General features: G+C 40.0%; 1 protein-coding gene across 3 annotated transcripts in view; it reads right to left on the bottom strand.

Moving 5' to 3' along the window:
• Positions 1 to 1411: 1411 nt before the first annotated feature.
• LOC137969894 (uncharacterized) overlaps positions 1412 to 12575 on the bottom strand; it is a 16217-nt gene continuing 5053 nt past the window's right edge. For all 3 annotated transcript variants that reach the window (XM_068816302.1, XM_068816300.1, XM_068816301.1), the window contains 2 exons: positions 7780 to 7842; positions 1412 to 1966 (listed from right to left, as the gene is read on the bottom strand). In XM_068816302.1, the coding sequence (XP_068672403.1) occupies positions 1509 to 1966; positions 7780 to 7831 (510 nt within the window). In that variant the 5' untranslated portion in view covers positions 7832 to 7842 and the 3' untranslated portion in view covers positions 1412 to 1508. The remainder of the gene's footprint in view (positions 1967 to 7779; positions 7843 to 12575) is intronic.

Below are 12575 nucleotides of genomic sequence, written 5' to 3' on the forward strand. Positions count from 1 at the left end.
TTTTCGATAAAAATGTCACGCAATGCCTGTGATGTCTTCGTCGAAGGAGCTACACTCCTTTGATCTTGTCTGGAACATTTACGAAAGCATAAAAAATCGGGACTTTCGGGAAATGTTGCCCGCCCCGGTTCTTTCAACACAACCGCTGGGAGGCTAACAGGCGTTTCATAGTGAAATACAGCTCACATATTACATTCAAAATATATAAAAATAAATAAATGAATAAAGATAACATAACAACGAAGACCAATGCAGTTTCTGTCAAAAGGAAGAGGAAAGACGAACACACCTACTGTTGGAGCTGCACAGTAACTTCTGTTTTCTGGTAAGAGTTTAAGAACTGGCTGCTGAAGGAAAAACCCACTTTGACGTTTGATCCATCGCCTTCGATAGTTCTTGGACTGAAGCCCCAGGTTTTTTTAAAAACAAAACATCATTACTTTTTGCTTTTAGTTGCGCTTCTCTCAGTATTTTGACCAGCAGAACACCCGGCCAGGGGCGGACTTAGGGGGGGGGGGGGGGGAAAGCTGAAAAGCTCAAGCAAGTGCACTATCTGAAAATATTAAGACTGAGAGGCGACCGCGGCCGCGGCCCTCCCTTTCAGTTCGTCAGAGATTTTTTTGTGTCAAAATATACAATAATTTTATCATTTTGTAAGCAGTCTGTTGGAGCTTTTGGTTTTTTTAGCTAAAGCGTGATTTTTCGCTAATAGAATGATCAAAGTTGTGCGAATAAACTTTCAACTTACAGGCGTTAATATTATCCTTTCGAAATGAGGAAGAAGACTGGATGCGAAATAATTGTTACAGAGACTGTAGCAACGTAAAATCTTAATGCCTATATATATAATTATATATATTTTGTGACTTTGGAGCGAAGAGTCAAAAACCATGCATCATTATAACCATAACTTATAATTTTATTCAATATGGAATCCTGATACATTACGTTCCAGATTGCACCAGAGTGCATGTAAGAGTACCCAAATTTTCAAAATTTTCTGGGGGGGCATGCCCCAGACTCCCCTAGAAAGTAGCGCCTAAGGCGCTACTGAGGCGCGCTAACGCGCGCTGATTAGTATTCTTGTTCGGCCTCCACTTTCAAAAAATGCTAGATCCGCCCCTGCCAGCCAATGCCCCGGGGCAGGCTTTCCCTCTTTCCTCTCACATTAAAATCTCTCTTTTTTAAAAAATAATTATATCTGCTTTCTTTCCTTGCTTGCGAGGTGGCCAAGAGCGCACAATTGTCATTTCGTGATTAACTTAACAGTAAAAACGTATTAGTTGAATGTAATGCAGTATAGTGTAGTGTAGTGTTTTGTTTAATATGCAATGTACTAAATGTAATGTACGAGTAGAGTAAGAATGTAAATAACAAGTAAATAATTAATTAACACAAAAACAACAACGTCCATGTCAGTAGCATTTTTAATGGTTACTTGACCTGTCAATTTTAATTTCACAATTCATAACCTCCACGAGAGCTAGAACACCATTATTATTTGATGTTTATCCGTTCTTAGGCTGACTGAAGACGAATTTGCAGGTCGCATCAACGGAGTCCTTCGCTGCAATAACAAGGTCGATTCCATCTCTTCGATCTCGACATAAGAACTTTCCGTTGTCGGCTTGAAACGCCACAGTACCATCGGCCTGGCTGTGAACTTTGAACCGACAGGATGCAGAGCGCATCGACTGGCGAGCTTCAATTGGCTGAAAATCCTTTTCGTGATCCATCCTACACAGATATTTTCCGTTATCCGCCTTCAGGAATATTTCATTAAGACCACCCTTCAAAACTTTGAAAATGCAAGACGAGTCACTTTGAACCTTTGTGGCCTGAATTGTTTCAGCAACATATGTTTCCTCTCCGCCTTCATCGTCTTCAAATTCCACGGTCTCTCGGGACACAAATCTCCCGTTGTCAGCTTTCAAAAGCAGCTTCCCTGGATTGCAGCAATTTTTTGCTGGAGATAGAAAATGTGAAGTTGACCTGTCGGTGAGAGCGGGTTATTGCGAGGGTGCCGTAAAAACAATAGGCCATTTCCGAGTTCATGTCTGCCTCCTTTTCAAAGCGAGTCCAAGTGCGCAGTTTTTGTAATGGTAATTAGTTCTACTTTATATAATATGAATGACTTCGCACTTAGACTCGCTTTGAAGATGAGGCAGGCTTGAACTCGGAAATGGCCTATTATTACACATAACATACACCTTATTCCAAAATGGCCGCTGATTTATGCGGATACAAATTGGCCCTTGTTGCCTCGTTCAAGCTAAAATATTCTTTTGAATTTTAAGCTTAAGAACGAGGCATCAAGGGCTTATTTGAATAAAAACAGAAGAATATTTAAATGGCGGCCATTTTGGAATAAGGTGTATGAGAAACTACTTTATTCCATAAAGTCTATGCGCTTTATTTTCACTTGTGAAAAAAACTTATTCAGCCAATCAGAATGGCGTACAGCTCTTTCACGTGTGTAAATATAACCAATCAACGATAGCGTTAAGGGCTTTCCAAGCCAATCACTCGTGCATCTCGTGTAAATCGTACTTTCAAGTATTGAATGAAATTAAATTTGCATTTGATTCTATTGTTAGTGAGTTTTTGTTTCTAATTTGCGTTCAGAAAACTATTTCAATGAAAATTCTCCTCTTATGTGTAATAAACAGCTCACGACATAGAAAGTGCTTTGTACGGGGTTGTATTCACTCGTTGTTTGTGTCAAAAACCCTCACTCGCTCGTACCTTGCTCGTTCGGGTTTTTGACGCAAACAACTCGTAAATAGAGGTTTTGTACGACAGCCATGTTGCATGGCAGGAACAATAGATTCTTTTTCCTATGGAAACAAATGTTCTTTCTAATGCAAAACATTTTCATTGTTCCTGCCATGCAACATGGCTGCCGTGCAAAACCTCCATAAAACCCCGTACGCCGCACTTTGTATGACGTAAACTATATATCTAAGGGTGCGTTCGATTCACCCTATTCCGGAATAAGAATACGTGGAGTGATGATTTAAAACGGTATGCCTGACGCTTTTGAAGCAACAAGGGTAATAAAGATATGTTTAAAATAGCATTTTAGTAAGTGTTTGATAATTTTAATGTGAATCTCCGTAATGACGAAGGATTTCTAACTTCTATTTCAATGTATTCCTATTCCGGAATACCGTCAATCGAACGCGCCCCAAAGTAGATTCTTTGGCCAATCACAACAGCAAGGAAAATCCGGTGAAACGTCAATGAGTAACGTAAAGAAAGTGCGTACGTGCACCCGAATTAAGTGCAGCTGGGAAACTCCGGCCCCGATCAAGTGCCAATAGGCCATTTTCGAAATATCAAATATTCAGCTTGATATTGAAGCATGCAGTGAGGACAAAAACAATAGAAACACGTTGGAATGAATATGAGCGCGAGATTAAGGACTTAGTTTTTCTTTGTAAGACCACAACGGCAACATTGACATTGATATTAGCTTCTATACAGCCCTTGTAAACAAAGTTCTTGTTACGGACCTTCAAAGCGAAAAACCTACGCGCACGAGAACTCTCCCGCGCACCCCCATCAGGGCCAAGGAGGACACGGCTGGAATTTCAGACTACTGTAAATGCATGCGCAAGGAAATACACGTGTGAACGACTGCAACGAGAGAAATGGAGTTTTTCCTTTGCTTGCACTTGAATTTCTACTTGCGTTTGCGTGTGAACCGGGGCGACACTAGTTTCGAATTGTACGTGAACAAAGGAATAGAGTCTAGGTTAGGGTTACTGAGGGTAATGATTTGTTTCTTGTTTTGTTAAAGTGCATATGACACAAAAATTTTTATTAGCTTGTTCGAAAGAGCTTTCAAAATGGTGAAGAACAGCGTTTACTTTATTGTGATAGCACTCTTGGTAGCCGAGCTATTCAAGATTTTGATTTATGCAAATTATATGACTTGTGACGTCACATAGTGTACACAAAATTATGTAAAATCACAAAACATGGAATATCTTTGCAAATACTATGTCTGCAGGGTTGAAATTTTGCAGGGTTGATGTGCTACCAAAACTACACATTGTAATTGTGATTATGATGTCACCATAGCAACATACTCGTTACCAGACCTCTACCTTTCCGATATTGAAAATGCCTTCTTTGAGGTTTTAGAGTCTGACAGACTTCCCTGTGCTTGTGCTGTGTAATGACCATATTCCGTCACACGGACTGAATAAACATCAAGAGCAAATAACTCTTATTGGGGAGGAAAACTCTGATTTTACCCTTTGGATGGAGGGGGCCTGGAGCCCATTGCGTTGCTGTGGAAACGTCACAGTGGGCCATATCATGGAACTTTGTAATGAGTATAAGAACTGCAAAAGGTTTCAGTTCTATACAGAAAAAGGCTTTAGAGATATTCCTTTTTTTGTCATTTTACATCATCTTGTGTCCACTATATGACGTCACAAGTCGTCTAATTTGCATAAATCAAAATCTTGAATAACTCGGCAACCAAGAGAGCTATCACAATAAAATAAACGCCGTTCTTCATCATTTTAAAAGCTCTTTCGAACAAGCAAATATAAAATTTTGTGTCATATGCACTTTAATTGTAAGATGGCCTACGTATGAATAAGAGCCTTGTAAGTTAAAAATAAACCCGTGTCAATTAAAAGCAACAGGAAATGCAAATTCTTCCCTCAATTAATCTCTACACTGCTCTTTCTGTGCTTCTTGCAAAATTTTGATGTGGCTCATTATATTAAAAAAATGCTGACAACCGAAAATTTACTGATGGCGATCTTTCCCCAAAAGAATGTAAGCTTTTCTTCGAAGCATTGTCACTTTTGTGCAATTCAATATTTATTGTGAATAGTTCGTTATTGCTCAATCAAGTAAGGGTACAGCGTCTGGAATCTGGAGGTGCCATTTCTTTCCCTTTCCAAATTTAGCCAGCACATTCGCTTATTTTCTGGTATTTCGCTTTTTTAAAAAAAGGAAATGTAATTTTCTTGTACTAAGCTACTGCGTTGCCTTTATATTATCAGAGAAAACAAACTATCAGTCTATTGATCTTTACATTTTGTTGACCATAGGACGAATTGATATTTTTTTACCAATTATTTGGCTTGACTTCTTGGCCAGGGAAAATAGAGCAATAAAATGAAGAAAATGCTACAAATGTAGGAGATATTGAACCGTTTGACGGTCATGTTGAAATTCCGCAGTTTCTGAAACAATGAAAACAATGGAAAATGTCGAACAGTGTTTTTCTACAAACACCGTCAAGAACATGTCAATTATGTAAAACGAAAAATTGAAAGCCTGGCACCGCGATGTTTTGTCTTTGCTTTTCAAAAAGTTAATCTCTCAATGGTATTCATGCCCCAAACCAATGTTAAAAAATACCTTTAATTATTAATTCATTTTTGCCCTTGAAATTATCTTTTTTCTCATTAAAAAAAAGGAGTAACTGCAGAATACCCCGCCACATCGAGTATCTTAAGAGGCTGGCTACGCGCGCGCGGTACGCGGAAAGAATTAAAGTCAAGATGGCGAAGTATCTTTACAAGCTGGCTACGCGGTACGCGGTACGCGGAAAGAATTAAAGTCAAGATGGCGAAGTATCTTTACAAGCTGGCTACGCGGTACGCGGTACCCGGAAAGAGTTAAAGTCAAGATGGCGAAGTATCTTTACAAGCTGGCTACGCGGTACGCGGTACCCGGAAAGAATTAAAGTCAAGATGGCGAAGTATCTTTACAAGCTGGCTACGCGGTACCCGGAAAGAGTTAAAGTCAAGATGGCGAAGTATCTTTACAAGCTGGCTACGCGGTACGTGGTACGTGGAAAATTTTAATTCTAGTGTACCCTAACCCTAACTGAACCGTAAAAGGAAAGCTAAAATTTCAAACGAGTGCTTAGGCTTAATCACTGAAACGAGTGCTTAGGCTTAATCAGTAAACGAGTGCTATATTCTTCTCAAGGTCTCGGTAAAAAGTCTAGTTAACCGAACCGTAAAATGAAAGCTAAAATTTTAAGAGTGCTTAGGCTTAATCAGTAAACGAGTGCTATATTCATCACACGATCGTGTTAAAAAGCGAAGTTTAAGCGAACCGTGAAATGAAATCTTAAATTTGTAAAGAGTTCTTAGGCCTAATTTCTGAAACGAACGCTTAGGGTTAATCAGGAAACGAGTGCTATATTCTTCACACGATCTCGTTAAAAATTCTAGTTACCCGAACCGTAAAATGAAAGCTAAAATTTTAAAAGAGTGCTTATAGGCCTAATACTGAAACGAGCGCTTAGACTTAATCAGTAAACGAGTGCTATCACAGCGTGCCGCGTACCTTGTAGACAGCACAAATAACATTGCTGCGCCATTTTGAAATCATTTGTTTATATAACGTTCTTCCGAGTACACAGTTCCACAGTCTCTTGTCTGGGGAATTACTTCGGCTTTGACGCTTTAAGAACGAGGAATGTCACGGCGTACCGCGTACCGCGTAGCCAGCACATATAACATCGCTGCGCCATTTTGAAATTTAGTTCATTTGGAAATTAGTCCAAGTGGCGGGGTATTCTACAGTATTGTGCATTCCTATTTCTGAGTACCGCGTACCGCGTTGCCGGCTACGTGGAATATAGTTCGAGTGGCGGGGTATTCTGCAGTTAAGCGAAATAAAAAATCAGTATTATATTTTGCTGATGTATTTTTCATCCAAAATTTGTTTCAATTTCGTCCGTTACTTTCCGTTATTCAGTAACTTTGTTGAAGAGATCTAAGCATCACGTTCAAGCTGAAACTGGTTGTCAAAGTACGAGAATTTGGTTATTCCAACTTAACTTTCGCTTTTGAGAAGCAGCTCGATAGCACCTACGAACAGCCCAAAAAAAAAAAGGAAAATATCAAACAAGTTTCTTTTTGGCTAATCAGTTTAGCAAAAACAGAACGTTCAACCTCACGTTTGCCTTCTGGCGTAGCCGCGAGGTTACTGAAATCTTTCTGTTTAGTCTAGGGAGCGCAAGCTTTAATTAAAAACCTACTGTTTTCCTCTGCATGGGCTTCCTTGCCACTTGAACAATATTGTTTATTTAATTGATTATCGTAATGACTAAATAAATAACTGTGAGCTGAAGTCTAATTCGCACTTTCATTTGTTTTTGCTTTTTTATCGCATCTTTCTTCTCACGTTTTATTAATCTCCCGTCGTCCAAAAGAGTTCACCCGATGCACAAACGTGATGCCTAGAATACTGCTAAGAATTTGGTGCTTTCTACTGTACCGACGGCTCATTTAATTAAAAATCGGACTTTTTTGCGGAAGATCGCGGGTTCACCCCACAGGCCGGGTATCCTACAGATAACTCCATGAGGAGAATTGAAGTGCCGTCTTTGTATACGTAGTGACATCCGCAAATGGTTAGACTGTCAAGTTTTCTCGGAGAAGGACTATATATAAACCGTGCCGTCTTAAAATCGTTCCTGTTGATCATGACTGTGGGACGTTACACTAGAACCACACACTGTTCGCGAAGAGTAAGTCTCCCCCGGTTTTGGTGCTCTACAACGCAGAGAATTGTAAACCGCCATGAAACTGATGTGATATGTTTGATATATAAACCTACTCACATTTTTTTCGAGTAAAAAAAGTATAATAAAAATGTTTGGTGTCGTTGCACCAAATACTGAAAAATGTTGGTCTACACGAGGGCTTGACTCAAGTATGCACGTCGTATGCAGAAAACTTTTCCCACCCGAATATTTATATGACGCGTTTTTTAGATTGTTCTAGTTCTTACCTGCCAAGGAGGCTGCACAAATTAGCGTGGCGAAAACAATAACGATCTTCATGATGCGTTATCCTGAAGAAACAACATAAAGCAACGAAGTTAATGATATATATATATATATGTATGAAAAAATGTCTCGTTTCCGATTGGTTTAGAGAAATGTAGTTTTTCAACATCACGATGCAGAATTTAATGGAGATAAAAAAGGGCAACTCGTTGCATTCTGATTGGTTAATAAGTGACAACGTATGAAAGGGACTCCTTAAATAGTCAATAAATGGCGACCTCTTAAATGGACTAAAGAGTTACGAAAAGCAAGCAATTGAGGTGTCTTGAGTGACGTTTCTGGTACGTTTATTTGTGTAAACTATGAAAAACTGTTTTCAAATAATTTTTGGCACGAATGCTATATAAGGCTGTGGTTTTTCAGCATCGACGTAACGCAAACTTATTATATTATTATTATTATTATTATTATTATCATTATTATTATTATTATTATTATTATTATTATTATTATTATTATTATTTAGCACAGTTTAGTTCAAACTGGAGATGTTACTATGTGGAACTCTCTCAGTTCCAGACGGAGAACACCGTTCGCAGGCTGTTGGCAGAGCCGAGAAGCGCACTTCTACTGTGTTGTTAGACGTAAAGTTACTCCTACATTATCTGTAGTGCTACCCATGGAGGAGCGTCAACAATAGGACACTGCGGATTCCCTGACATAGGCCAATCTCCTAGCGTTTATCCTCTCAACCATGATAAACCACAGAAGACAACAGGGAACACTATGTCTTGTTCGCTGCCAACTGTGTGTGGGTTCTCAGACAGTTAATCACTGCCGATTGTGTGTGAGTTCTCAAACGGTAACTCGCTGCCAATTGTGTGTGGGTTCTCAGACAGTTACTGTTACTCGCTTCCAATTGTGTGTGGGTTCTCAAACAGTTACTCGCTGCCAATTGTGCGTGGGTTCTGGTAGACAGTTACTCGCTTCCAACTGTGTGTGGGTTCTCAGACAGTTACTACTGTTGTGAAGATTAAAGACTGCGTCTGTGCAAAGTTCCTTGCGCTTCAGTGCTTGCGTTGCAGGCGAAAAGAACCCTCAATTGATTAATTAATGTTCAAAGACTTGGAAACAATATCCCAAATAACACCGAAGATTTAATTTCATCATCTACACTAAACAGACAATATAGAAGACCGTTTAATTAAACTGTCAGTAATACCTAAGTGATGTACCATGTTGTAAAAAAATGTCTTTGTCAAGAAAGCGAATCCGCTTTTTTTCTAATTTCGAAAATCACTGGAAAAATTGAAAATTTCCCCGAGTATGTAAAAAGATGTAAATAACACGTAAATCATCAAAAAGATTCTGTAAATAAAAATTTACATGATTTTTAGCCATTTACATTTTTTGAGAAATCCTGTAAAAACATGTAAATATTTCAGGTAAAACATGTAAATTATTAAGAATATCATGTAAATTTCTAAAAGCAGGGACATAAGACCGTGTAAATCCAATACATAAACCTGTAAATATCATGTAAATGGGAATAAAGAAGCCTCTTGCTCGCTGCCAATTGTGTGTGGGTTCTCAGACAGTTACTACTTTTGTGAAGATTAAAGACTGCGTCTGCGCAAAGTTCCTTGCGTTTCAGTGCTTGCGTCGCAGGCGAAAAGAACCCTCGATTGATTAATTAATGTTCAAAGACTTGCAAACAATATCCCATGGCCAACAACAACAACAACAAAATTTATTTGTACTGTAAACTAGCTAGCTATATAACAAATATGTGAATTAAAAATACAAACAGTAGCTAGTCTCTCAAAATAACTAAAAAGCTAAACTAGTTGGGAGACCACCAGTTATTAATTGAAAATATGTACATAGTCAGGAAAAGGGCATTGCTGTATTTAACTGAATTAGTTACTTTTGCAATAACCACTCATGGTTAGAGTGCTCGACTTCGGATCGAGTGGTCCGGGTTCGGGTCCTGGCCGGGGACATTGTGTTATGTTCTTGGGCAAGACACTTTACTCTCACGGTGCCTCTCTCCACCCAGGTGTATAAATGGGTACCGGCGAAAATGCTGGGGGTAACCCTGCGATGGACTAGCATCCCAACCAGGGGGGAGTAGAAATACTCCTAGTCGCTTCATGCTACGGAAACCGGAGATACGTGCCGGCCTGATGGGCCTTCCTAGGCTAGTAACAGAGACTTTACCTTACACTAAAAAGACAATTAGAAGACAGTTTAATTAAACTGTCAGTAATACCTGAGTTTTGTACCATGTTGTAAAACAATGTCTTTGTTGAGAGAGCAAATCCGCTTTTTTTATATTATTTCGAAAATATACATTTACTTCCCTCATTGAGTCCTTTCACGGTTGGGTATATTTAACATATGAGACCAAGAAATTGACTTGCTCCCAGCTATGTGGCTTCATAGCTTTATTTGGTAGAGCATTGCACCGGCATTGCGCGCGCTGCAGCGCTCATGGCTTCGAATCCCGTTAAAGCTTCTTGAATTCTTCAGGTGTCTATAAAGAGACAATTGCTTAAATTGTCCAGATAAATGCATGTGAGGATCACTTCAATCTTACATAGTCTGTATTGCAAGCTTTCTATTATTGTAAGTGCTAAAGCGTAGTCCTTGTCCCAGATAATCAATAACCTAGCAACAATGGCCCGTTAAACGCTGGAAATCACGCTTCCGAGAGCCTAAATTTAGAAATCTCCCGGGGGCCTAAATACGGCTCACAATTCTCTGAATTCCCCCATGGCTAAATCCTGGATCCGCCCCGGCTCATGGCAAGCATAACGGAAACACGGCGAGGTATAATCCAGTGGGGGAACCAGCTGAAAAGCTCAAGCAAGCGCACTATCTGAAAATATTAAGACTGAGAAGCGAGGTTCGGAAAGTAAAATTCCAGAAATTTGAGATTTGAGGAGGTTTAAACCAGAACTCATCGGAGTGGGAACGAAAAGGCTTTCAACGTGACATTATCTACTCACAAGTGGCCGAGAATTGGTCTTTCATCACTGCAGGCTCTTTTTCTAATTGGATCAGTGCAAGGGTTTTTTTTTTGGCTTTAAACTTAATCAACATCCTTATTATGGTTAATTGAAAATGTCAGTGTCTAAGCTAATAAGCTTAAAGTAAAGATAAGAATTTGAAAACAGTGAGGCAGTGCTACAGGATTTCCTTTTCCTGAATTATTACTCCTGCAAAACCGGCAAGGGGCATAAAGTAGTTTGATAGCTGATATACTAGTGCGGCTTACATAAGACGCGAAATGCTCGTACAAATCGTTCGCGGTTAAGTTCGCGGCCAACTTCTCCAATGATGACGTAATTTATTTGGGGTGATTAATTGTGACGCAAGATTTGTAACATTGAAAGATAAATGGCTCGATTTTACATGCAATCCAGCATCGATCCAGTAAAGTCGTAAACAAACACTTGCGGTGTGCTTGAGAACTCACACTAGCTTAAAAACGCAATTATCAAATTGCTCAGCAATTTCAATATCACTACAAACAGTGAGAAGCTGTTTTCGCTGAATCTTTTTTCTTTAGTAATACATGATTCGTCTCTCGCGCTCGCCATTTTTCTCAGGCGAATGGACGGGAACAAAAAGGAAGTCTGCTATAAAAACAAAACAAGCATGCGCAGCAAGCCGCGGGCAACGCTTGAGTGCACGTCCAAGGGAAGCCGCGGCCAAGATGCGCACAGCCCAAAACCCCTAAGCCAGGGTGCGCATGGATTAAGCCGTGAAACTCGATTTTGTACCATTTAAACGGGGTGTTCGCATCTTATGTAAGACGCGGCCAGTGTAAGCCGCGGCTTATTTTCCCTCGTATAAAGGGCTTTAATGTTTAAATTGTCCAGAGAGCTGCGAGAATCAATTCTCCCTTTCGCGTTCAACCCTCAAGGGACCCTAAGTCCTAACTTCATCTCTTAAATTACAGTCAGGTCCGTTCCGCGCCTGGATATATATTCTCCTTGTCGCCGAACGTCAGGTAAAACTCTCCGGGGCCTATGTTACAGCTGCAGCGTGGTTTATGGTCTTCAAGAAACTGTTCCCAAACAACTGATCCATTTGGCCTTTGTGTCCTGTTTCACTTTTGGACTAAAAATATTCGGTTCAGATTTATGTGGATCGAACAGAAATGGCGTATCTCTTGACGTGAAAACAGCAGTAGGTTGATCGACGTGTACTGGAAACTGACGTTCTTTAGTGAGGTACACAGGAAAAAAATCTCCTTCGAATCCAAAGACATTAATGGCAATCTTGTTCTGTTTCTTAATCCTCGGAATTTAGCTGATCGGCACAAGGAAGTCGATAGCATTCAAGATGAGTTTCATTTCATAACGTTGGTAGTTACGAATTCGCTTTGTGGTCAAGGCCATGGTATATCACGGCTTCCGGCCCGGGACTCCGAGTTTGTATGTCCGCAACCAATCTGAGACGGTCACGTTCACGTCCGAAAGAAATGAATTGAGGTGACTGTGGACAGGAACCCGCGTACTGATATGAAGTCTTGGTTCACCTATACCTCTTTTCCGAAAAGGGAAGCAGGGCGGGATGGCGAAGAGATGATAAAGTAACAGGGACACTCACCTCCCACCGATGTGGCCCCGGATCGATTCTCAGACTCGGCGTCATATTTGGGTTGAGTTTTACTGTTTCTCTACTCTGCCCCGAGGGGTTTTTACCCAGGTACTATGGTTTTCGCCCAACCTTCGATTTGACTTGATTTGATTTCTGTACAGTGTCTCCAATTAGAACCGCAGTTCTA

Source organism: Montipora foliosa, chromosome 9 (genome assembly GCF_036669935.1).
Source record: "Montipora foliosa isolate CH-2021 chromosome 9, ASM3666993v2, whole genome shotgun sequence".
In the NCBI taxonomy this organism is placed as follows: Eukaryota; Metazoa; Cnidaria; class Anthozoa; order Scleractinia; family Acroporidae; genus Montipora; species Montipora foliosa.